General features: G+C 47.8%; 2 protein-coding genes across 17 annotated transcripts in view; both read right to left on the bottom strand.

The window, feature by feature from the left end:
* The window catches only part of Afap1l2 (actin filament associated protein 1-like 2), a gene marked incomplete in the record, with an annotated part of 103,251 nt that extends 102,552 nt beyond the window's left edge, over positions 1-699 (bottom strand). Inside the window, 1 exon segment of the mRNA XM_005387827.2 lies at positions 2-699.
* An 18,628-nt stretch (positions 700-19,327) lies between these two features.
* Ablim1 (actin binding LIM protein 1) overlaps positions 19,328-25,759 on the bottom strand; it is a 287,439-nt gene continuing 281,007 nt past the window's right edge. For all 16 annotated transcript variants that reach the window (XM_013515787.1, XM_013515789.1, XM_013515788.1 and 13 more), the window contains one exon: positions 19,328-24,328. In XM_013515787.1, the coding sequence (XP_013371241.1) occupies positions 24,215-24,328 (114 nt within the window). In that variant the 3' untranslated portion in view covers positions 19,328-24,214. The remainder of the gene's footprint in view (positions 24,329-25,759) is intronic.

A 25,759-nucleotide genomic window follows, 5' to 3' on the forward strand; every position in this document is an offset into this window, starting at 1 on the left:
CGAGCCGCAGCTCCTCGCCCGGCCGCCTCGCGCTTCCTTCACGTCCGGCCCGGCGGCGGCGGGAGGGAGCGCGGCGCGTCGTTTCCAGAGCCCGGGGGCGGCTCCCAGGGGAGCGAGCGCCGGTGGGCCGGCTAGATCTGGTCGCCCAACCGCGGGGGCCGAAAGCCCAATGCCGGGAGGAGGAGACTGAGGTCCGAGCCCGAAGTGGAGACGTGCGGAGAGCGCCTCCTGCTTGACCCCCCGAGCCAGCTCGCTTCGGTCCTTGGCCTCTCGAAGGGCGCCTTAAGGGTTGGGGTGGGGCAATCGAGTCCTCACGGGCGCCTGCCCCGGGTCCTTCGGGGTCACCCCCATCCTCCTGCATGGTCTTTGGGCAGCTGCTGATCGCACCGAAGTTAGGGCGTACGGAAACATCTACTGGCTGCCTTCACCTTGCTCCCGGGTTTTTCGAGGCTCCTTTGCTCCAGGCTCTTCTGCGAAGGACTCGAAATGTCTAGGGCCACCTCAGCCCGTCGGGGAGCGCCCGGTTTCCAGGGCAGCGCAACGCCTGACCGCCCTGGAGAAGTGGCACCCGTTCCACAGTCTTGGCTCTGACGTGGCCAGGCCCGTGCGGCCCCCCACCAAGCAGCACAATTCCACTCTGCCCTGTCCTTTACCAATCTTAAGTCCTCTGATCTGCCCTCAAAGAGATCCATGTTTTCCTTTCAAACGTTTGGGTTTTCAGTTTAAAACAAAACAAAACATGGTTTGTGCTGGATGCCTGATTTCTAGACAAATTTTCCATTTTCCTAGGGAAACAAAAAAGCCACTGAAGTTGTTACCATCTCTCAGAGCACACAGACAAGTGAACCGTGATGATAACCAGGTGGGGCCTCTGATAAGAGGGAGGGCGCTGGGAACACAGGTGGCACAGCCTGGAGAGACCCAGGGTGTCTAGGAAGAGGTGTTGGCCTGCCTGAGTTCGAGGTAGGGGCCAGGCGAGATGGCATGAGCACAGCCTTCGAGGCAGAAAAGAGCAAACAGGGACAGTAGCTGGGAGGTCAGCCCGGTCAAGGTCAGCCAGCTCTGTTGGTGAAGCCAAAAGGCACAAACCAGGGGTGAAGGAGGCGAGGCTGGAGAGGTGGGCACTCGGCTGGGGAGCTGGGAGCCCAGGGGAGTGGGCAGCCCTGGGGAGGGCTGGGCACTGGGGATTCCCAAGGGTCCCTCCGAGGTGGAGCACAGAAGCCCTGGGTGAGAAGTCACGGGGCAGAGGTATGCTAGGTGGGAAAGAGAATGAATACAGCTAGTGGGGAGCAGGGAGCTGCTGAAGTTGACCCTGCCATTTGCAGCAGTGGCCAGTGTCACCGAGTCACTGGGGCTGTCTCACATGCCAGGTGTCACCAGGTATGGCAGAGAAAGCTCGAAGACGGTGCACAAGGGCTGCTGCCAGCAACGGCCAGCGACGGCCAGCGACGCGATGAGCAGCTCTGAGTCAGAAGTGGCAGCGGGTTAGGGGGACAGGTAAAGGGCCACGGCGCTGCCAGGGAGCGCGAGCTTATCCACACAGGGCAGCCGCTCTTCCAGGTCGGCCTGGCTCGTGACAGTTTCCAAAAACAGAAGAACACGGAGCATGTGGCGAGAAGGCCAGTGTCTCAGGGACCCGGAGGATGGGAAGCTGTGTTCTGCGGGCTCTTGCAAGCTGGCCCCGGACCTGGCTCTTGCTCTCTCTTCCTTCTGTCCCTCCTTTTCTCAGCTGGCAAGGAACCCCGCATGGCACCCACCCTGTGCCACCTCCTAGTCTATGTCTGGAGACCATTATCAAGGGGCCCCGGTTTCCTCTCATTCTCACGAAGAGTTGGACCGTGCAGCTCACTGCTTGTACAGAAGTCTCAAGCCTTTGGTCACCCTTGGCCATACTCCAGCTCTGGGGCTAGCAGGGCAAGGTTATAAGGTCCAGTCCCCACCCAGAGAGGTCCAGGCCCTCCTACAAGGGCAGGGGGTCAGGCTAGTGCTAAGAACAAAAGGTTAGTGCCTCCATTCTACAAATAAGGACACAAAGAAGTCAGGGGACTCTCCCAGAGTCTCAAAGTTAAGTTACCTCTCTTTCAGAGCAAAGACTCAAAAAGAAAAGAAATTTCCTGATTCCAAATCCTGTGCTGTATCACACCCCTTAGTTCAGGCTTTCCCGCAGCTGCAATGTGACAGGCCTGTCCCCCAGCAGTGCCTCCAGTAGTCACCTTTTTACACCTTTCTCACAACCACAGCCTGTCCCTGCAGGCAGGAGCAGCTCCTGGTATCTGTTCAGTTCCGCCTGTCTCCTCTGTCTTTTCCCCACTGGCTCCAATCTCTTTAATTACTCCTTCTCTAAATCCTTTCTAGACAAACAAAAACCAATCAGAAATGTGCTCAGAGTGAATTTAGAATTGGAAGTCATCACTCTGTCCAAGAATAAAACTGAAATAACACTATTTAAAACCATCAATAGGCCGTGCATGCTGGTACATGCTTTTTTTATCCTAGCTACTTGGGAGGCTGAATCAGGATGGAAAGTTCCGGGCCAGCCTGGACAGCTTAGCAAGACCTCATCTCAAAATCAAATGAAAAGGGTGGAAGTGTGTAGCTCAGTAGTAGAGTGTCCAGCAGGCCTAAGGCCATATATTCAATCCCAAGTACAGGGAGAAAAAAATCACCCACAATATTAGACCTCTGAAAGTTTAGTACCTCTCCCCCAGCATAGCAGTCTCATCCCTGACTTTGGTGCCTTTACAACTTCCACCAAGGGGTCACTCACATTGAAATTCAAATTCATTGAGTTTCTAGCCTGTAGAATCAGTTGACCTGGTTTCCAGTTTGGTCTCAATACTCTGGATGCTACTACAGAGCCCACCCCAGATCCTCATCATCAGAAATGAGCTCTTCGGATGCAGACAGTCAAGCCAAACTGGAGTCTAGGTTGTAGGGATTGCCACCAAACCCAGCTGAGGCTAATGGTATCCCAGGCTCTCTGGGTGTGTTGATGAAGGTGTCTTAAGCAAGAGAGCTAAAGGCTAGAAAGACCTGTTATTTGGGACAGGAGTCTTTCCTTGTCTGCAGGGCACTAGGTCTGGAGACCCCCAGTAGATGTCTGAAACTGTGGACAGTACAGAACCCTACACAAGCACTATGATCTCCAGTATTCCATCTGTGGAATGGAATCCCTTGAGCTATGATCAAGCCAGCTCTTGAGTGATCTCTGGCTAACAGGAAGGTAGCATGTACACTGTGGATACACTGAACAAAGCGTACATATCTTGGGTGGGACACAGTGGGACAGCATGAGATTTCACTATGCTACTCAGCATGACATGAAATTAAACCTTATGAATTATTTCTAGAATTTTCCATCTTATATTCTCAGGCCATGGTTGACTGTGGGAAACTGCAAAAAATGAAACTTCAAAAAAAAAAAAAAGGGTGCTACAGAAATTCCTAAGCCAATTCTCAGCAGCAGAGATGTTTCTTCAAACACCAGGGAACTGCTTCAGCTGAACAGATGAGGAGCAAGTGCTGTCTACCCCTACTCATTTTTACATCCAGCTCTGAGGAATGTCCTCTCCCCAGTCATCCTCACCCCACCCCTTGGCTCAGCCCTAACCTCTGGCTTTTCCAGCAGGCTGCCCTCCTCCCAGGGTAACCCTCCCAGTTGCACTGCCTTAATCCCTGTTGCTATGTTACTATGGCACCTGGCATATAGTAGGTGGCTAATCATAGTGTTGAATGAATAAGTGATTGACTATTCCATGTTTTATTCTCTTGGGGTTTCTGTGAAAAGAAAAATAAAAATTGTAAATGTTTTGCTGGTTTGACTGTGACAGAGAATTTACAAGGGACAATGTCAGGCCTGGTTGGGCTTGGGGTGGGGTGAACAGGAGGAAGGGCTACACTGATCCCACCCTTTCCTCCTGAGGTCATGAATCCCAAGCTTAGCTCAGCCGCTCTTAGTTAACAAGAGTCTCCACCACCCAGGATGCTGGGGCTGGGGAGCAAAAGGACAAATTCCCCAGGACTTTTCTCAGTAAAATTGGAGGTTGTGTACCTCAGGGACAGAGGCATCCTTGACTTGTCTCTTCTTTTTACTGTGTCCTTTTTGTCTTCCGAGCACTTATCCCTGCCCAACCCCTAGGCCCTTCTGTATCCAACCCATGGATACAGAATATTTCAGGTTTGGAGACTTGGAACCAAAGAGGAATCCAACCAGGTAATCTGACATTAAGGATGCAGGGACCCAGAGCTCGGTGCGTCAGAGCCTAGATGCAGTATCCCAGCAAGCTTGTTCGCCCAGAAGCCTCTCCTCAAGGCCAGGCCATCCTTTTACAGGAGGGGTAAAGGGGTGGAGGGGGTCCTAACCTCATGTCATCCTCACTTAAAGTGGCCTCTCCTGCAGAATTCTGGGACGTGAACAGCTGCTAGGGTCTCCATGTGAGCTCGCTCCCTGCATTTTTCCCTGACTCTTTCTGTGAGCACCAAGACCACCACTTCTCAGATGAGGTCCAGGCAGAAAAGCAGCTGGACAGGAACTGGCAGCTCCACAGGTTCCTCAGAGTCCCCAGACACAGGGCCCTGAGAGGAGCCCTTCCTTCGCACCTGCAGCAGCAAGCGCTTCCTCATCAGCAGGGCAGAGCCTTTACCCCCCAGCACACCCTCCCCATCTGGGCACTGTCCCAGGGCCAAACCAAATGCCCTCCCTGTATCATGGCTTCCAAGAACTTCTTGAATGCAGGAAGGATGGAAAAGATTTTTGATATCCGGTAGCACTTTTAGTCAAGATTCACTGCTCCTCTAATGACAGAAGATAAAGACCATCTTGTTAGGTCATAGACCTCCAAGCAGACTGTAGGAGCCTGTGAGCAGAAGCTCCCGATAGCCCCTGGGTAACCAGTGGGACTGGCAAAGCCCTTGTGGTTAGGTTTATGGGTCTGCTGTTGGTCCACAGGCCTGCCACAAGCCTGCAGCCTTCGCACTGACTCACCCACTTCTCTGCGGTGGGGCCTCCCCCCGTGCCCACCGCCAGCCAGCTCGGCTCACCAAGGCCTCTGAGGGCTTCCTGAGTGCCAGGACGGGACAGCTCAGCCTCTCGTCCTACTCCTTTTACTGTGGTTGCGCTCCTGGGTTTTGGAACACCATCCTCCTGGTCTGCAGGCCTGGCTCCTGCTTCTTCTACTTCTAGGTGAACTCTTTGTGGGCTCCTTTTCCCATGGGTGGATTGTGACAGGGAGAAACTTGAAGCCATCTGTTCCCTAAAGTCACTGATGAGAGTAAAGGGTAGAAACAGAGGAAGATGCTTATTTATCCACTGCCCTACATCTAGCAAATACAAGATGTGATTAATGTGCAATACAAAGAGGACCGGCATGCGGAGGCTTCCCAAGCACCTGTGGCAGAAGAGAGCAGAGAAGATACTGTCTTGTGCATGTTTGCACCCAGTCCCAAGATGTGTCTTCCCTCCAGGGCCTGTGTGCTGCCCCAGCATGTGTTTGGTGTTTGTTTGTTTGTTTTTACAAGTACCAGTTAAGACCGCACCTCTCATTTTCAAGGTTGGAAATGTGCTGAGAGCTGGAATGACTTACCCAAGCCACACGAATAGGTCAGGCAGAGCCAGGGCTCTACTCCAAGCCTGCTGACTCCTAGCTTCCGCACTGAGGGGAAACCCAGGGTCCTACCTGTCCCTTCCGTGATGGGAAATGCTGCTAAATCTGGCCACAGCTTCTGCTTCGTTCTTCTCATGGGCAGCCTTTCTACAGCCCTAGATACTAGGCTTCTCACTATGACCAAAGTTACAACAGGAAGTACCTAAAAAGCGTTCATGAATGAGTGAGTGAACGAGTATGCCATGCCATTCTTGTTGGAAGTGATTGTGTCCCCAAAAACATAATAATAGGATCTCGGAGGAGAATGAACAAAATCTTACACAGATGTATACGTGTATATGATAGATTTACAGAGTATTTGTGGCATTGAAATTTATGAAAGAACAACTGCAACAAAAAAAGGTTCCTGAGAGTAGGCAATGATGGGAAAAAGATGAGAAACACGGCAACCCAGCCTCCGAGTTTAGTTTAGAATCTTCCCTCTGCCTCTTCCTAGGAGAACTCAACCTTTTGGCACCTCCGTTTCCCTCTCAGTCAAATGGGAATAAAATTTACTGCCCTCACAGGGTGTTGTAAGGATCACACGAGACAGTACACATGGCATTTAGCTCCGTGTCTGATGCATACGTTTTACAGCAGAAGTTAGGTGCAATAATTAAGACTGCTAAGACAAGCACATCCTCCACGAATAGGATAACATAGTAAGAATCACCAGGCCTCCCGTGGCTGAGGAAACACAGGCTACTGGCTGTTTCAATAGCAATCAGGTGATTGGCAAGGGTCCTACTTGGGGCCACGTATTAGAACTCATGGGTGCCACACGGTCACCTAGCTGCCATCTACCGGGCCACCACCATCTTCCCTCCCTAAAGAGAGGCTCAGGATGCTGCCAGGTGTTGTGTTGAATAGTAAATTGCAGAAGGAATTCACAGTTTCAAAGGGAAGAAAGGAACAGTCTACTGTCAGTGCTTTGCAAACCTTACCTCTCATAGGAGTCACACAGGAACATGTTAAAATACAGTGGGTCTGGGGCTGGACAGACGCGCTGCTCTTCCAGCAAGCTACCAGGTGGTACTGCCACTGCACAGTTTAAGGAGCTGCCCTTCCCACAGTTAGTCAAATGGAGGAAATACTGTTTTCCTTGCTCTGCTCACGTCTGCACATTATTTCGACACCTTATGGGGCCCACAATACAATGTCTACAAAATTGCATGCTGCAAAATTCTGGAACAAAATCTTCAAGGAGAATTCATCCTGCAACCTGGAGTCACAGCCCGCCTCAGAATATGTTGAGTGCTACATTCCCAGGAGCTTGCTTCTGTTATATTTATTTTTCTTTCATGACCAAAATCCTTGTGGGAAAAAGAAAGGGAAGGAGAGAGAGAAACAGAGAGAGGAAACATTATCATGCAGCTTTCTGACTTCCTGTTGGAAACCGCCTCAGGTAGCCACAATTTCTTCTGGCAGAAACAACTGAGTGGAGATAAGTAGGAACCTTTTACAGAGGAGCCCCTAACAGGGCAGGACTTTGAAAGGAGGCCACCACACTTGCACAGTGTCCAGGGACCCTGCTCTGTTGCTTGAATAGAATCTTTGGTCTAATTCAAATAACGTTATGGAAGCTCTCAAAGCAGAAGGGTGTGGGTAAAGGGGAGCTCAGAGCTCAGAACAAGTAAGTCCCGGATGGCAAGAAACACCCATCATTTTCAGTAATGCACTTGTGGAGCAGTTTCCCTCGCAGAAGAGGAGACCTGTAAAGATGTGGCAACCTGAACGGTTCCGATGCCTAAGTCACCAGTGTGTTCTGATGTGGAACTGCTCTTGGACCCGCCTCCTGGGTTCACATCCTATCTCACAAAGATATTGTTGCTTCCTTCGTACAACATTGGGAACACCAAAGTGGTGATCTGTTAGAATGTGGTCTAGACTGGGCATGGTAGCACATACCTGGGCAACTGACCAATGTACTGACACCCTGTCTCAAAATAAAGCATGGGGTGCTGAGATCAAGTCCCACTACTGGGGGAAAAAAAATCTGTTGTCTGGCCACCAGCTGGGCCTCTTTGCAAGTAGGGTGTAAAAACAGGACAGTTGTTTGCTTTTTTATGTGTGAGATAAGATCTCATTATGCAGTTCAGGCTGGTCTTGAACTCAGTATGTAGCCCAGGCTGGTCTGAACTGGAGGTGATCCTCCTGCCTCAGCCTCTTGACTGCTGGGATTACAGGTGTGCACCACCACGCTAGCAGAGTGAGACAGCCTTGAGAAGCAGGAAGAAAGGATTTCCTGAGCAGGGATCACAGTACTGATTTAGATGGGTTCTCAGATTGGATGCTGAGTGTCCTGGTCAGAATCCCAGGCACATTGTTTATGACACATGTTACAAATGAAGTGAATAAATGAGGCTAATAAAGACCCTTACTGTGCAAATAGGTGGCAAAGGCTCTACAGGATGAAGCACCCAGATAGTAGAGAGCATCTTCCTTTAATAAAATGTTGAGTCCTGGGGATATAGCTCAGTGGCATAAGTGCTTGCTTGGCAAGCCGGAGGTCATGAGTTCGATTCCTGGTACCAAAAAAAAAAAAAATGCTGGGTTATGAGGGGAGTAGGTGATCAAGGTGGAGTACAGAGCTAAGGCTCGGGAAGTTATTCACCCTCCGACACCATCAAGTTTAACCCTTGGCGTTGATCCTAAGCATCCATCCCACCTGCCAGCTTCCTACTCACTCCTGGCCAGGCAGGGAGCCAACAGAACCGCTTCTGCCATCTGTGAGGGATCAGGGAGGCCCTGCCCGGCCCCTGGTTCCCACTTCGCAACCTCCCAGGGTCTCGCTCTTCCCCAGCGACTGTCTCTCTCTATTGTACAGTTTGTTTTTGTTTTTGCAATAAAAATAACACTTTACGTCTTTCCCAATTGCTCTTGTCAGTGGGTGTATTTTTAACTGTTATATTGAAATCTATCTTATTGATAGATTATAGTTTTTATAATCATTCTCCCACTGAGCGGTATTTGGGGTGAGTTCTAGCTTTAAATATTCTACATAGAATGTCTAAGTATCATTTCACAGATTACTATTCTTTCTTTTCTTAAAAAACCGCTTTATTGAGAGATATAGTATATATAACACATCACATAATTTATACATTTGAAATGTATAACTTGATAGTCTTTCATATAAGAGTTATAACTATTTTTGTGATTAATTTTAGAACATCACTCTAAAAAGAAGCCTCATGCCCTTAGTAATCACGCCGTTCTCTCCACCCAGGCCTGGCAACTACTAATTACCTGCTGACTCTATAGATAGTCCTTCTAAAGAGGTGTCACATAAGAGGGATTGTACAGTATCTCAAATGACTATTTCATTGCATGACCTCTTTTTTTGTGTCAGAAATCAAACTCACGACCTTGTGTGTGCCAGGCAGGCACTGTGCCGCTGAGCCATATCTCTGGCCCTTCATTGCATGATCTTTTGTGACTGGCTTATTTTACGTAGCATACATGTAGATATGTAATTTTTCTTTTCTTTCTTTCTATCTTTTTTTTTTTTTTTTTTTTTTTTACTGTACTAGGGATTGAACCTAGGGCCTTTACATCACCAGTTCTTTAAATTACCCAGGCTGGGCTGAAATTTTGATACTCCTGTCTCACTTAGCATAATGTTTTCAAGGTTCATCCAAGTTGTAGCCTCTATGATCAGTACTGCATTTTTTTATATTGCTAAGTCATATTCTATTGCAATTTGCTTGCCTGCTTCCTTCCCTTTCCTTCCTTCCTTCCTTCCCTCTTTCCTTCCTTCCTTTACTAGTATGAGATAGCATCTCACCATGTAGTCCAGGTGGGCCTTGAACTCCATCTTCCTGCCTCAGCTTTCTAAGTGCTGGCATTACAAGAATGCGCCAGCACACGCAGCTCACGTCCATATCTGGGTTGTTCCCACTTTGGGACTACTATGAATAACGTTTCTGTGAGCATTCTTGTAGAAGTTTTTATGTACACATGCTTTCATTTCTATTGGGCCCGCTGCACGGTTTTATTCCTGAGCAGGTGCTGCTTCCTGGGTTTAATTCTTGCTGGAATTGTGATGAAGGCATGGTTTCCCACTCAACCCCAAATCTACTCCTACAAGAGCAAGCACTGGAGACGCAGTTCCCCAACCTAGCCTGTTGCATAAGCCAGGAACTCACGTTATCCCTGCTACTTCCCTCCACTTCTCCGTCCTCCACCCTGACCGGGCTGTGTCCCAAGCAGTGGCACCTCAAACAGAAGCATTCCCCAGAGAAGGCCTTGCTGATGTCCTAGGTTCAAGCAGGCCATTACTCCTTTACTTAATCACACCCCTGTCTCCGTGGGTAAGAGTGTGTGACTAATGTCTGTTTGCTCATTATTACATCTCAAGTGCTGAGCAGAGAGCCTAGTTTACAGCAAGGCTCGTAAACCTCTGAACGTCAGATATATAGCACACTTCCTTTATCATGATTCACGGATCCGGACACATCAGCAGCAATAAAAATTTGTTGAACTACTTTTATTTTTCAATTTTACTTTTATTTTCTCAATTGAAGTATAATTTATGCCCAAAACGATTCACCCTTTTTGGTGTACAGTTCTGTGATTTTGTTTTTCTAGCACTATCAGGGCCTTCACATCCAGCTAGATATTCAGCCCTTTTATATTTTTTGGAGACTGAACCCAGGACCTTCACACTGAGCTACATCTCTAGGTTCATTTTAAGATAGGGTCTCGCTGAGTCACTAAGTGGCCCAGGCTGGGCTCAAACTTGAGATCCTCCTTGCTCTGCTTCCCAAAATGCTGGGATAAAAGGCATGCACCACCACACCCTGCAATGAGGGAGCTGGAGATCAAATGATATAAAATTTTGGTTAGACAGAAGGAATAAGTTCAAGAACTCTCTTGTACAACATGGGGGCTGCAGTTGCTAACGATATAATGTGCTTGATAACTAACAAGAGAATAGATCATAAGTGTGAGATAGGGTCTTTTGCTTTTGCCTAGGCTGCACTCTAACTTTTGGTTCGTCCTGTCTCAGCCTCCCAGAATACTAGGATTACAAGTACATACCACCAGACCCAAGTTCAGTCCTGCGAGTTTTGGCAATATCTACAGGCATGTCATTACCACCACAATTAAGATAGAGAACAGTGCAGTACCCTCCAGAATGCCCCGTGCTCCTTCCAAGTCAACTCTTCCCCTCAGCTGCAGCTCCTGGAAATCTCTAAGAGACCTGTCTCTACAGATTTGCTTTCTCCAGAGTGCCATAGAAATGCAACTGCAGAGTAGGTAACTTTTTGAGTCTTGCTTTTCTTTTCCTAGCAGAATACATTGTAGATTCATTCATGTTTTCATAATAGTTTATTGCTGTTATAGTTTAGATCCAAAATGTCTGCCCAAGTCTCATGTGTTCAGACGCGGGGCTTTTGGAAGGTAATGGGCTCACCAGGTGTTATCAGCTCAAATTCACTGTGAGGAGGGGGCCTGGTTGGAGGCGTGGCCTGGGGCGTGGCCGGGGCGGCTCATTTCCCTCCCTGGCTCCTCCCGTCTCCTAGCCCATGTGTTTGGGCAAACGAGAAGCGGTGGTTTCTGGCCTCTGGAAAGATCTTAGAAACTCCAAAGCTCTGCTAGATTGTTTCATCTCAGACTGGAAAGGATCCACTTAAATACTGTGTGTGTGTGTTTTCTTTTTGAGAATACAAAGACTGAGACATAGCGAACATGCACCTCAGTAATTTGAACTTAGGCTCCTCCTGAGAACCAGAAAAGATTCATTAGGATGAACATTAGGCGGCATTTTTAAATCTACAAATAACTGTTATGCGTACTTACAGTAATGAATACAACATGTTTTGAATTATGTATACATTGTGGAATGACTAAGGTGAGCTAGTAAATACTTGTTTTGCGGTGGGAACACTTACCATCTATCCTGTTAGTTATCAAGCACATTATATCGTTAGCAACTGCAGCCCCCATGTTGTACAAGAGAGTTCTTGAACTTATTCCTTCTGTCTAACCAAAATTTTATATCATTTGATCCCCACCTCCCCCACTGCAGGGTGTGGTGGCGCATGCCTTTTATCCCAGCATTTTGGGAAGCAGAGCAAGGAGGATCTCGAGTTTGAGCCCAGCCTGGGCCACTTAGTGACTCAGTGAGACCCTATCTTAAAATGAAAAATAAAGAAGGCCTAGAGATATAGCTCAGTGTGAAGGTCCTGGGTTCAATCTCCAGTATTATCAAAAAAAAAAAAAGCAAATTTCTCTACACCTGTCTTGCCCCAACCTCCCAGTATACTCTTTTCTCTCCTCTCCTCTCTTCTCCTCTCCTCCCCTCCCCTTCTCTCCCTTCCCCTCCCTTCCCCACTCCTCCTCCCTCCCGGCAAAACATTGAGAAACACCGGATCCCATGTCAAACCTTTTGAATCTCCCTCTGATGATGAGGCCTGTGGATCTGCATTTTTAACCAACTCCCTGGGACATAGAGCTGTTCCTCCACATCTAAAAACCCCTAATGTACAGGGTTGTTTTTCCCTCCTAGTGACAACACCCAAAAACTAACCACTACTATTGACGCAACTTGGGGGTCACCTTCCTTGAGGGTCACTATGTGTCCAGCACTGCTCTAAGCGTATTATGTAGATCTACTCCATCCTCACAGCCATTCTCCAGGATAAGCGTCCTTGTTGTCTTCACTTTGGAGATGAACTGAGGCACAAGCTACTTGCCCGGGGCATGCTGCTGATTGGTGGTTTCAGACTTAAAGGAGTCAGCACTTGGGGCTTCTAATGAGCTGTGGACAAAGGGCAGGGATCTGCAGGTTCCTCTGCACCTGACTGCTGGTACAAACAGAGGACACTGGCAACAACACTCGTCGAGAGTTCGACCCCAGACCAAGGCCAGGCTCCATCCTAAAGAGCCGGGTCCCTCGCTGATGGAGGAGAGCTGCTGCCTCCTGGAGGCCAACTCTCTTCTGCCCAGAGGTGGGCTGTGTCTGCCTCAGGCCTCACCTGTGAAAACACTCTGACCCCAGTGGGTCACTGAAGCCAGGGGGACAGATTCATTGATAAAGACACAAATCTTTCTTTAGTGGCACTGTCATGCCTGCCTTGCTGTCCTGGTTCAATTCAAAATATTTACCCTTTATGGGCATTTTTTTTTTTTTTTTTTTTTTCTCTGGTACCGGGAACCGAACTCACGACTTTGCGCTTGCCAGGCAGGCGCTTTTAGCCGCTGAGCTAAATCCACAGCCCCACCTTTATGGGCATTTTGACTTTGGGGAAAGAGCCAGAAGTCAGAGTGTGCCAGATCCCATGAATAACGTGGGTGAGGATGCACCATAATCTTTTTAGGAGCCTGCTTTCTGTTAAATGGCATGCAGCAGCATCCATATCTCATAAAGACACTCACGAAAGAGGACTTTCAGAACTGCTTCAGAAAGTGGCAAGAACAATGGGATAAGAGTGTTTGAAGTGAGAGGAAATAATTTGAGGGGGATTAATGGTAATGTTTTTATTATAATTTTTTAAATTAAGTATTCACCATATGTTTTGATCATCCCCTGCTTGAGTATTTGTAGGAAGGAGAAACCAGGTCTCAATCTGCCTCCCTAGGGTTGAGATGTAGACCTGGGCAGTGTCGTAGTGACTGGACCCACGGTTGGTCCTCTAGAGGACTCTGTCCTGGACTTCTTCAGGTTCCACCTTGCAGAGGAGTTAGAATTTTTTACCAATGAAGATTCTCACAGTTTTAGAGGCTAGAAATCCAAAATCAAGGAGTGGGCAGATCCTGTAGGGGAGCATCATTTCTTACCTCTTCCAATTTCTGGTGGGTCCTGGTATCCTTGGCTCATGGACCCTCTAATCCCTGTCCTACCTTCATATGACCTCTTCTCTGAAGTTATCTCTGTGTCTTCTTGTCTCCTCTAAGGGTGCTTATCATTGGCTTAGGCCTACCTCAGTCCCGGATGTTCTCTTTTGATCTTTTCTTAATTACATTGGCAAAGGTCCTTATTCCATTTTTTTTTTGGTACTGGAAAGTGAATCATGGCCTTGCACTTGTCAGGCAGGCGCTGTGCTGCTGAGCTGTACCCCTGCAAGGCCCTTATTCCAAATAAGCCAATATTCTGAGATTCCAGGTCTAATAGGAGACATTACTGTATTTCAGTTCACTATAGATGCTTTGACATGTGAAGGCTCAAATATATAAACAACCACTTCTATGTGAAAGAAGAGTTTGTCATCGCCACCCCTGGTTTACTTTCTTTATTCTACCAAGGGTGGCCTGAAGACATTTACCAAGTTTCCCTACAGTGACTCCATAGAAAATTAAAGGCAGCTCACCATGAAACAAACACCTGTAATCCCAGCTATTAAGAAGCCTGAAGCAAAAGGGTCACAAATTCAAGGCCGGCCTGGGCAACTCAGTGAGGATTTGTGACAAAATGAAACTGAAAAAAGCCTGGGGGTGTAGTTCAGTGGTGGAACGCTTCTCCTAGCATGTGTGAGGCCCTGAGTTCCACCTCCGCTACTGTCAACCTCTTCCCCAAACTTCAGGTGGGGCTTTGCACACCTGCCCTCCTAGCAAACAATGGGACAAAGCAAAAGGGAGTACAGCAGAAAAGGAGGACGCTGGTCCTTTGGCAGGATTTCTAATCCAGTTTTTCAGCATTGGGAGTTTCTTGAGGTTGGAAGTGGAGACAAGCTATGGTGCACCTAAATGTTTCTTGGTCCATGCTGCTATTTTAAGGAGCAACAATCCTTTGCCAGTGTGCATTCTGATAAAATTCCAGGGCGTGGTGCGGCAGAGGGCAAAAGCCTGGCTGTGCTGAAGGAAGCTGTCCGCAGAGGCCTTGGGGAGGGCAGACTTCCAGGCCTTCTCTGACTTCTGGCTCTCTGAATTAGGGTGACAGCAAGAAACCTGGCAGTGGATGCTTGCTTGGCCTGTCACAGTTCGCTGTGTTCCTTACCTGAGATGACATAGTATGGCTGATATAGTGTGGAAGTACTTTAGGTGTGTGTGTGTGTTGCTAAAAATTGAAACCAAAGCCTGGAATATACTAGGCAAAAGTTCTACTATTGAACCACAGCTCCACACTTTTGAACATTTTATTCAAGACGGAGTCTCCTTATGTTTTGCAGGTTATCCTGGAATTTAAGATTCTCCTGCCTCAGCCTTCTGAGTAGCTGGGACTACAGGTACATGGTACTGTACCACACACCTAGAAATGTTTAAATTTTGTTGTAAGATACAGCTTCCCCGCTTCCAACCCAGATCCAAACTTCCTTGAAGACTAAAACCTGAGCTTTGCAGTTAGACCTGCGTCCAGATCTTGGTTCTTCCATTAAGAGTTCATTTGAGACACTGCTCACCTGTGGCTCAGGGGTTGTAACACTTACCCAGGTTGTCTGTGAGAATCCGAGGCCATGCGTCTGCAGGTGCTGTGTGCAGTGGAAGCCAATGATTAGAATAATTATTCATAAATACTAGCAGTTCAAGCTGACTGAATGCGTTGTTTTTATGTGGGGGAGTGGAGGAATAATAATTATTTTTTATAAAGGGGAAGCCAGCTGACTCTTGCTGTTATGATGGGAATGCAAACACCAACTTTCTAACTCTTCATTAAGAAGCATATGTTTTAAGACAATAACAGGAACGAGAAGACCTATTCTTTCTGTGCCAGCATCTGTCCAGTGTAGAACAAAGTGTTGTTATTCATGGCCAAGGTCCACCTTGAAAGGTTGGCATTTGTCTTTACAAACACAGTCTTTCTGACGATCCCACATTAATGATATGGAGCCTGCAGAGACCTGTGAGTGCCTTAGGAAAAATATGCCATTTGCACCTCATGGGAAGGGGCTAGAGCACCATCCACATCAGTCCTGGGTTTACCCCTCTCAGACTGAGGCAATCCTCATAGATGATTTAGTCCAGCTCCTGGCAACCGGCACCCAGGTGACCCTCAAAAAAGGTCAGCTACTGCCATCATCCCGGCCTCTTATCATCGGCCTGGAGTCTGAGACCAACCAGCTCTGGGTCTGGAAGCTGCCTGAGGCTCTGAGCTGCCGCAGCCCCTTTGGGTATTCTGGGAGGGCTCCTGCTTTGGCAGGGAGGATTTCCCAAGCCAGCTTTACTTTTTATCTGATGGGAAGGCTGAGTTAAGAGGCAGCAGCTGGGGACAGCACAAATAAATACAGAAAATCCTCTTTGGGACTGGCATTGTGCTGAGGACAATGGCAGGCCCTGGAGAGCACTTTAATCCAGCTGAGATTGGAAAGGAAATATATGTGGTCACAGCACAGCCTCCTCCATTGCTGCAGCCTATCCTGGGTCCACAGGCCGCACAGGAGAGGAAGGATTTTTTTTCCCCCAAATCCTCAGCTCAGGTTGGGCACAAGGGAGTCTGGAGGTATGCAAGCAGGTCCTTGGGGTGGGGCCCCGACTTCCTGAAGCTTTGGCCACTGTCCTCTCCATTATCCCGGGCTTTCTCAAGAGCTGCCAGCCCCAAGCTCCACCCTTCCTAGCGCTTTCCCGCCCACAATGGGCCCCTGCTCCAGTGCGGCAGGGCAGGCTGGCGGACACACCCCGGCAAGGCTGGCTGGCTGGCTCTGTGGGCAAAAGGAGCCTCTTCCAGCAGTGGGGGCGATTAAGGGGTGCCGAGTTTCAGCAGTAGCTTTCTGGAACACAGGAAATGTTCCCAAATACTGTGGACTGGGAGCTCTGTATGTGCAGCCCTTGGTTACTTGGAAGTGAGGCAGAGGAGCAGGAGCAGTTTTCTGAACCAATGCCATCTCTCACGGGAACAAATCCCAGCTCTTTCCCAGGAGGTGCTTCTAAGCGTCCTTGGAGTAGCGCAGGGAGTCTTCCACACCCAGGAAGCTGGCATCTCTGGTTCTGAGCAGTCTGTGACCCTGGCTGGCCACAGCTCTTGACACTTGCCCAGAGGTAGAGCTTGGGGCTGGGAAGATGGGGTTTGTGTCCCCAGGCCCCAATCATCAGACAGATCTTGTATAAAACACTTAGTCTCTCTAAGTCTGTTTCCTTAATTCTCAAATAGAAGTGATGTAAGGAAATGTATGAAAGAAATCACATAATATGTTTAGCTCAGGGCCAGGCAAGTAGTAAGTATTATATGGCACCACTTTATTAATAAAGGTTGATATTTGAGGGCTCCTTTTGTATCAAGCTGGGTCTTGTTTTCCAGCGAGTCTCATAATAACCCTTTGAAGTAGGCATTATTATCCCTCTTTTGTAGAAATGGAAGTTGAAGCTTAGAGAAGCCAATCATCACTAGCTAGTTACTGGAGGAGCTAGGACTCAAACCCAGGCACTTTGACCCTATACCCAGCTCTCAGCTGCTGTGCAATAATTTTGGTTATTACTGTTCATTAGCATATCAACAGGATCGCAACCTCAGACTACTGCTGAACAAGGACAGTGCTGTTATTGGATATAAGAGGTTGTGAGCTTGTTTTAATGCTTGGCTATTCGTATGAAGGTTACCGTAGAAGGGGAAATGCTCAGAACAATGTTAGGGATGGAACCCAGGGTCTCACACATCTAGGCAAGTGCTCCACCACTGAGCCACATGCCCAGCCTCAAGTGATCACTTAAAATAGCACTACTAGGCCTATTCAAGCACCAGAAACCCTCACCACCCAATGTCATCTGTTATTGTACTGCTTCCCTGCATCTGAGTACTTTTCTTACCTTATTTGCTTTTAACATCCCAATACAGCCCAAGCAGGCATGGATTCTGAATTTACCTATGAGGATGCTGGGGCAGGGTCAGGGATTTAGCTCAGTGGCACAGCACTTTCCTGGCAAGTGTGAGGTCCTGAGTTTGATTCCCAGTACCCACAAAAATAAAATAACATAAAATGAAATAAAATAAAATAAAAGGATACTGGAGCTCAGACAGCTCACATGGTTCTTCAAGCAGCTAACTGCTCTTCGGAAAGATTACTAACATTCCTTGAGCATTTACTATATGCTGGGTACTGTACTAAGTGTTCAACATGTGTTATCATAATGTAGCAAGGGTCTTCTGATGGGTATTGATATTCTGTTAATTTTGCAGATGAGCAAAGTGAGGCTTGGGAAGGGTAAATAACTGGCCCCAAGACAAAGCTAGTGACTGACCTCCAAGCCATTGTTCCTAACCGCCCTTCGCTGGTAGTAATGGAGCTCATGGCAGCAGACTAATAGAACTGACTGTGGGAGGTTTAGAATGGGACACAATCCTTATCCTCACAAGGTCACAGGCAGTGGGACCTGGAGGAAGACAAAAGAGTATTTGATGGGGAGAGACCTAGACAGTCCCACTTCTGTTGCTCACAGGCTGAGTAATCAGGCACGTTTGATGAACCTTTGAGCTTCGCTTTCCTTACCTGTATGGCTGAGCTACAGTGGCCTGCCTGGCAGGGCTGCATTGAGGATATGTTAGTATAAAGCTACGTTGCCTGGCCCTCAACCTAGAGAAGCTCTTACTAGAGTTCAGCTATAAAGCAGAAACACATGCAGAGCTAACAGTACTAGGCAATACTCGCTTAGCACTGAATGTGAGCTTCAGTCATAAGCATGTGAAGAATTTGCTGGGGCAGATCGGCTGGGCCATCCAGACAGGTTCAGAGAAAGGGTGTGAGCGTGGGCTTGCCTTTGATTTCGGGCAGAGGGAGCCTGTGGGAAATTCCCATGGGTAACTCCAAAGAGTTGATGGGAAACTGCTTTCAAAGTCAATACTCACCATGACCTTTCCCCGAGGCCAGACCCACCCTGCAGTCCATCTCCTTGAAGAGCTGGGCACTATTCAGAGGAAAGTGAGTGGCAAAGCTGTGCCAGCAGGAAAGGACCTGGTATGTTTGGGGAACCCGCAGTGGTTTGGAAGAGGCAGAGGGTGAGCCAAGGGCAGGGCATGGAGGGAGGAAGAGAGGCAGAGCCTAATGCCACAGGGAGCTGGAGAGAAGCGCTGAAGATAACGCCGGCTGTGGAAGGTGGGGACCAAGGTTGGAGCTAGTGGAAGCGGAGGTGGGTGAGAGATGTGGAACTAAGGCCTCCTGAACTGTTTCCTACAGCAATATGGCAAAGATACTACCTTGCTCAGAATAACCCGTCAGGCTTCCAGGCAAGGGTCCAGGGAATGCCAGTGTGACTGCCCACGCAATGAGACAGGAGGAGGGTCCTGGCCAGAGCAGGCCATCTTGAGCCACATCCTTGCCTTTTCTGGCAAGCCCAAACTTCTGGCAGTAGAGGCAAGTAACCGAAAACTAGATTTCTTCGTGTAAAGTTCAAGAGGGGAGGTCAAATATCCCAGGATACTTTTCTCTTGTACTCTAGCTCCTATGACAGCCCACACTCACCGTCACTCAGAAGCTCTTGTCCTCAAGCCTCTTCCAACCCCTAGTTTGTCCAAATGCTGAGACTGTCTCAGCTGTGTCAGAAACAGAACCCATTAGTTAACACCAGCTAGTGTAAGAGCTCTACTGAGAACTTCTTTTCTCTCATCAGCTTGGTCAGTGTGGTCTGGATTGCTGGACAGTGTTGGAAATATTCGCTGCAAACCCCCTGCCGCCATGTATGGGACAAATATGGATTCCCAAGGCTTTGGTTTCATTCTGATCTTGTTTTGGTTCTTGGAAGCTAGGTGGGTAGTTTTAAAAATGGGAGAGACCTTCACAAGGAGCGTGGGGACAAGAAATGAAGCAGTCACGGAGGCGCTTACAAATGAAGCACACGGCTTTATTCACCAGGCTGTGAGGAGATAGCGACGCGGAGTGGAGTGGCGAAGGGGCGGGTGAGTGCTGCTGGCAACAGGAGCGTGGAGCAGGTTGGGAACGGTGCAGCTCAGCGACGTGGAGACCCGCAGGCCACCCCCTCTGCTGCACCCAAGCACAAGGTCTTCCGGTGCACACACCCACTCACTTTCACAGGGAACAAGGCATAGCTTCTCAAAGGTTTTTCTAAACATGTACTTTCCTATGGCTGAAAGGGGAGGGAGGCCGGGAAGGCTGCATGCCTTTCACCAGTTGGAAAAAAATCCATAAACCCAACTCAAAATGAAAGAACTCCCGAGATCTTCAACGCAGGGTCACTGGCAACTCATGGAAACCACTTACATTTATTACTGGACAAGTCGGTACACAAAACCCGAAAGGAACATGAGTTTTGGGGACAACAGTCTCCCCTTTAGCAAGGTAAAAAAACACATGCTTACGTAGTCAGGCAGTGGGCCCTCACCCTATCCACAGGTTAGGGTCCACAGTGCCGTCCTTCCATGTCCCCTCGAAGGGCTCAGGAAGTTATTCATGGGAACTTCACTCTTGGGAGAGACACGCTAGGTGAGTTTTTTGTTAATTGTAATTGCCACTCAAGTACGCTAAGCTTCAGAAAACGTTGGCTTTGTTTTAATTTTATTGTGTACACATTCACTGTTTAGAAAGTTTCAACCTAAAGTGACCACCTCCCCCTTTCTGAGTTTGCCATACATTAAACTTATCCAAATGAAAACGTAGCAAGCCATATGCAAAGCATATCTGTCACCAGCTCCTTCTGCTTCCTGACAGCCAATGGGAAGATACAGTGGTTTGTTTATATGCCGCTTTCTCTTCCTCCATCGCAGTGTAGCTGGGTAGTTCCCTCAATGTACACCTTTGGGGTTAGATGATAACACTGCAAATCTTAAGCCCCCAAATAATCTCTTTTTCGCGTTGAAATGTTCTTCAAAAAGAAGCATTAAGAGGAAGCTGTAGGGCACATGGATAAATACTTAGTTTGTCAAAAGGAAATAATTTTAAAAATCAAATAAGATCAAGGCTGGCACAGGAAGTAAAGATTAAATAGCTACCAGGAATATAGACAAAGCAGTTTAGCTTGCTTCAGGGCACAGAAGGGTTGATGAGACAGAGTTCATTTCCCTCCCCTGATTCATGACAGCCAAGAAATTGGGTGGGGAGTGAGACACTCACACCGGAGCCATGCCCCCCACCCATCATGCCCCAGAAAGCCCAGGCTGTTTTCTGTATGTAATTTTTAGAAAGGCTCACCTAGTCAAAAATGGTTAATTTGAATTCTCTTAAACTTGCAAAAGCGTATGTATTTTCTACCATCATCTGAGAAGCAATTCTTAGAAAACGATGTTTGCTTCAAAATATAAAGAAATAGGGTGAGAGTTTTAGAAACATTTCCAGCGGCACCCCTCTGAGTCATGGGTGACGGATATTGGACAATGATGGGGAAACGGATGGCTGGGAGAGAAAACTCCTCCAGCCTGGGCCTCGGAAGAGAAGGCAGCAGGTTTGGGGTTGGGGGTGGAGAAGAATAGAGGACATCACAGATAGAAAACCATCCCAAAGTAGTTTTTTTTTTTTTTTTTTTGGTACCTTATTATCCATCAATTTTAATTTCTCTCTTTGAGGTTGCAGAGAACAGGCAGTTTATGTTGAATTCCTGAAGAAGTTCTATTAAAAACATTTCATAACAAACCCCAAACCAAAACTGAGATGCATAGCTAGCTGTACAGGTTTTCAGATGCTCTTCATGTCTCCAAGTAAATCACACAGGAAGAACACATGATAGCCTGCACTTCCTTGAAGACATTTTAAAGGAAGCACTGACCCTCCTATTGTCATAGAGGCCCCTTCGACCTCATGCAGTTAATATGCACTTCAAGTCATAAATAAGTCAAATGCTTGAAAATGTAGCCCTTAATATATGCACCGAGCCTGTCATATATGTAATTCTTTCCCTAGAGTGAGTAAGTGACTTTGATTATGTTACAGTTCACACTTTTCTGTATAATACAGGGTAGGGTTTCTCTTCTGTGTTGTGGCCTAGACATTTCGAGGTCAAGCATGCTGAGCTCAGTTTAATAAAATGGAGAGGGCACTGTAACCCATGCCCTGGGTCAGGCAGTTAGAACCAGATGGCTCCCTGACCATCTGCCAACTGGAGCCTCCTCCCTGGGAGTGGAAACGCGGGCCCCCGCTCCAGATAACCGTCTCCAGTGGCCCCTCCCCAGAGCAGAGCCCTACTCTGCTTAGAGACAGGGGGCCACTGATGTTTTCTAGTAATTGCATTTTTGCATGTACAGTTTAGATGAACCAGTATGCTTGATATGGAAAGAAGCCTTATAAAAAAATTTTAAGCTGGGTACAGAACTGCATTAAAAGATATAAGAAAAGCAGGGTGTCTTTCACGTTAGTAGAATTTAGAGTCCAGTTCTGTAACTATCATTGCAACCTTCGGCAGACACTTCTTTCTAAGTCTCTGCAACATAAAGAGGAGGATGGTCTCTTCTTTGTCTAATTTTCCTACTGCATGACAAAGCCATGTCCTTTTAATGTAGAACAATAAGACCCCTAGCTAAGCCATTCAAGTACCTTCATTTTTCTCACCCTGGCCATGTGATCTGCATTTTATGGGTGATCACTCACTAACCAAAGAAAAACATGGCAGGTTCTTTATCACCATAATGAAAAAAATTCTCTCCATCATCCAAGTGCGGGGGCCCACATAGCCATAGTCACCATTATGGTGGGACTATGGTGGGGAGACACTGTGAATGCACCTTAGTCCCCACCTCTACACTCTGCCAGGGCAAAGCAAGAACTAGGACATAGAAGTCTGTGCAGAGAGAGAAGACAGGGAAGACATGGAGACATGAGAGGCAGTCAAGGCCTGCAGGGGAAAACTGCAGGCTGCCTCAGACCAAGCAGAAGCCAGTCTCCTCTGCTCAGGCCCATTCTGTCAGAGCCACCTGCTGCGTATGTCAGTGGGTCCAGCACATACATGCACACATACAGGGATTCATGAGAGTAGTTCTCAAACTTAGATCCCCTCAGTAAGCACACAGAGGAATACTTAGAGCAGCTACAGTATTTGCCGCAGCACTCAGACCCAACAGGCAGAAGGGGCACAAGTCTCAGGTCTGCAGCACAAGCTCAGAAACTCTACAACTTGCTCTTTACCACTGGGGTGGACAGCTGGTGATCCTAGTCCTTGGTGCAGGGGGGAAGAATCTCTGAGCGTCTTTTCTCAAAGGACTTTGCAGGGGAATTCCAAACTTTCTCCTTTGGCTTTAACACAGAGCTTAAACTCTTAAGCAGAGCCTCAAAGCATGAAAACAAATGTGACTGAACCTTACAGCGTCTCCTTTATCCAACTCATGCCAGGCCTCACAATGTGGTCTTATCTGCACATTTTGGTGAGAATGAGGCTCCAATATGAACTGAGAGTTGCGGAGTATGAGGACCCTGGTGAGATTCTCTGAGCTCCAAAGCAGCCGGATCCCACTAGGAGCTGCATCGGCACATGGAAATGCTAGCTTCCAAGCATCAACACCTCTTCCCGAAGGAGGTGATGTTGGGGGCAGGGCTTAGCCTCATTCTTGATCTTCGAGTCACATGCAAATGTCCCTTAGGAGCAGCATCACCGTGGGACATCCAAGCAGAAATTATAAAGCACATGCAGACTCACAGAATTGCCCTGGGTGAGTTACGCGCACATGGACACACATACAAACACACACTTCCACTCCATGAAGTTAACAGTGCTGGGCAACATAAATCTGTTTGATGCAATCTACTCTGGAGTTGCAGAGACTGAAGAGAAAAACGTGCCTTTCCTTAGCCGATTACTGAAGAAAATCAGTGTGGGCTCGATCTGACTCACAGGGTGCTGCACAGAGCAGGGACACTGCGTAGAAGAGCCCGGGTTGGTGGCAGGACAGTAATTTTTCTAAGAGCGATAGAATCCATGGGCAGACATCACCAGCAGCATGCAGCCAGGCCAATCTGGAGACAGTTTGCGTCTTTCCTCTCTCTGCAAAGGCAGAGCCCAAGCCGGCTCCTGTCCTTGGTGGGGAGGAAGGATTCGGCACACTGCCTGAAGCAGGAGAGCGCTCAGAGATGGTTTCCTTCATCCCTTTTCTTTTCTCTTATAAAAATTCTACTAAGGGCCAAGCAATGAGCCAGCCTGTTCCCAGCAAACGGGAGAGAGAATAAGGAGCTTGTCAAAAATGATTCTTCCCAATAGTCATCCACCTGGTCAGAGCTGCCCGTCTCCGTTCCTGATTCCCACGCCTGCCTGTGCACAGGCGCCGCTGTCTGAGGCTGGTAAGGAGAGGTGTGCGCAAAACTGTCGCTATCACAGGGACGCAGTCCTCGGCCGACTCCTCCTTAGCACAGTGCTACATGATAATACAGTTATACTTTGGAATTAGCATACTGTTTCTTCCCGAGCAGCATCCTAAGGGCACTTGCTGGCTCTTGTCAGTACAGTCAGCACTCTGGTGGACAACAGTTAAAGGAAAACAGAAGAAGAAAGAGGGGAGCTCCTTTGTGGACACGAGGTCATGTAAAAAGATCACAGGTGGACACTACTGCTAAGTTTGGGAACATAGAAATTTCTACCCCATTGCTGCTTGGCAAGTGTTATTGTTGGTTGGCCCGGTATTTGGCTCATCGGTGTCGTGACAAGACTTCCCTTTTTGTTGTTGCTGAGGGATGGTAAATTCTCCAATCAAGTTTGGGCCTTAATACACATCCTAGGCATTGCTGCCTTGACAGTCTTTTCTTTTTCTAACTGCCATCTATGTGCAGGACTTAGAAGAGTTTTGCTTTTTTCTTCATGTCGTTGCGTCTCCAAAGAGGTAACTTGTCAAACTCCTGTATGGACATCCCAAAGATTTCCCGAAACACTTCCGGGGCTAAGTGGCGCTGGGAAGACAGAACAGAGCAGGGGTCAGTCCTGATGGCCACATGGATGGCCTGGAGAGCTGCTCTCCAGTTTGCAAATACAGCTGGCTCTCCAAATGGGTGGGTTCCCTGTCCTCAGATTCAACCAAATATTCCCCTTGCCAGAAAAATTGCACCACTATCTCACATGTGTAAACCTTTGGGTCATTTTCCCCTAAACACTACACCTGTTTACACTGCATTTGCATTGTATTTGTTATTATAATTAGTGGGAGATGATTTACTGTATGTACAAGGATATGTGAAGTTCATATGCAACTGCTGCATTATTTTATATAAGGGATTTGAGCATCCATAGACTTTAGGATGTGAATGAAGATCCTTGACTCAATCCCCCGAAGATACTGAGGAGCACTGTCAGCATCTTGAAGAGCAAAGCAGCACGACAGGAGGGGAGGTCTGGGGCTTGTTACCAAGCATAGACAGGGAGGCCTCATCCTCCCCAGATCAAAGAGCTGACCGAAGTCTAACAACATGGTTACAATTCAGTGTTACGCCAGTGAATAATGACAGGAAACAGGAAGGTGATTTATCCTGGTGGAGGCAACTCCACTTCAGGGCCCTGGAATGTTGAAAAGATGCTGAGAACATGGACCAGAGCCATAGCAAGTCAATGAGAGACAGAGAGAGACGAAGAGAGAGAGACAGAGAGAGAGAGACAGAGAGAGAGAACTTCCAAAGTGGTCCCCGAGGAGCTCAGGGCTTCTTCTTGGCTCTACCATAGGCAGAAAGGTGGATGTTACTGCTGTTCCCAGGAAAAGTTCCATTAGGACTCTTGGGCCATTACTCTTGGAACCACCCTGACCTCTGATACGAAGGCATTGCCTTTTGTCAGGGAACAGTAATGGTTCTTCCTGAGACTGGCAGCCAGAATTCTTCTTAATTATAATCATTTGGGTGGAAAAGTACAAAGACCAGTCTTCCACGTCTAAGGAGCCTTGGGTGTGTGCACCCAGATAACCCTCAGCGAGGAATGCGGAAATAACCAAGAAAGAGACTTGCTCCTTATAAACTCCTTGCAAGCTCCTTCCCTTGCTCTCCTGGACTCAGCCGAGGCTCAGAGAAAGACAGGAATCCGGGAATATCCAAAGATCCCCCATCTGCACCTCTTGCTCTAATTATGGCAGAGTCCTATTTCCAAAGACCATGACTAAACTCACACTGTCTCCATATTTTCTAAATATTACCAGGCATTTTAAATGCTGATATAAGTGTAAATTTAAGTGTAAATAAATTTAAATCTAAGTGCACATGCTGTTCTACTGAACTCCCTGAAGCCAGGAAATGCCTGCTTCATGTAGAGGTCAAAGTTCTGCCTCCTCTCCACACCATATGCATGTCTGAGAGCAGGGGCTGTGTCTGGCTTCTTATGCACGTCCATGTATTAACAGA

This window comes from Chinchilla lanigera, unplaced genomic scaffold (genome assembly GCF_000276665.1).
Source record: "Chinchilla lanigera isolate Chin_1 unplaced genomic scaffold, ChiLan1.0 scaffold00030, whole genome shotgun sequence".
Classification (NCBI taxonomy): domain Eukaryota; kingdom Metazoa; phylum Chordata; class Mammalia; order Rodentia; family Chinchillidae; genus Chinchilla; species Chinchilla lanigera.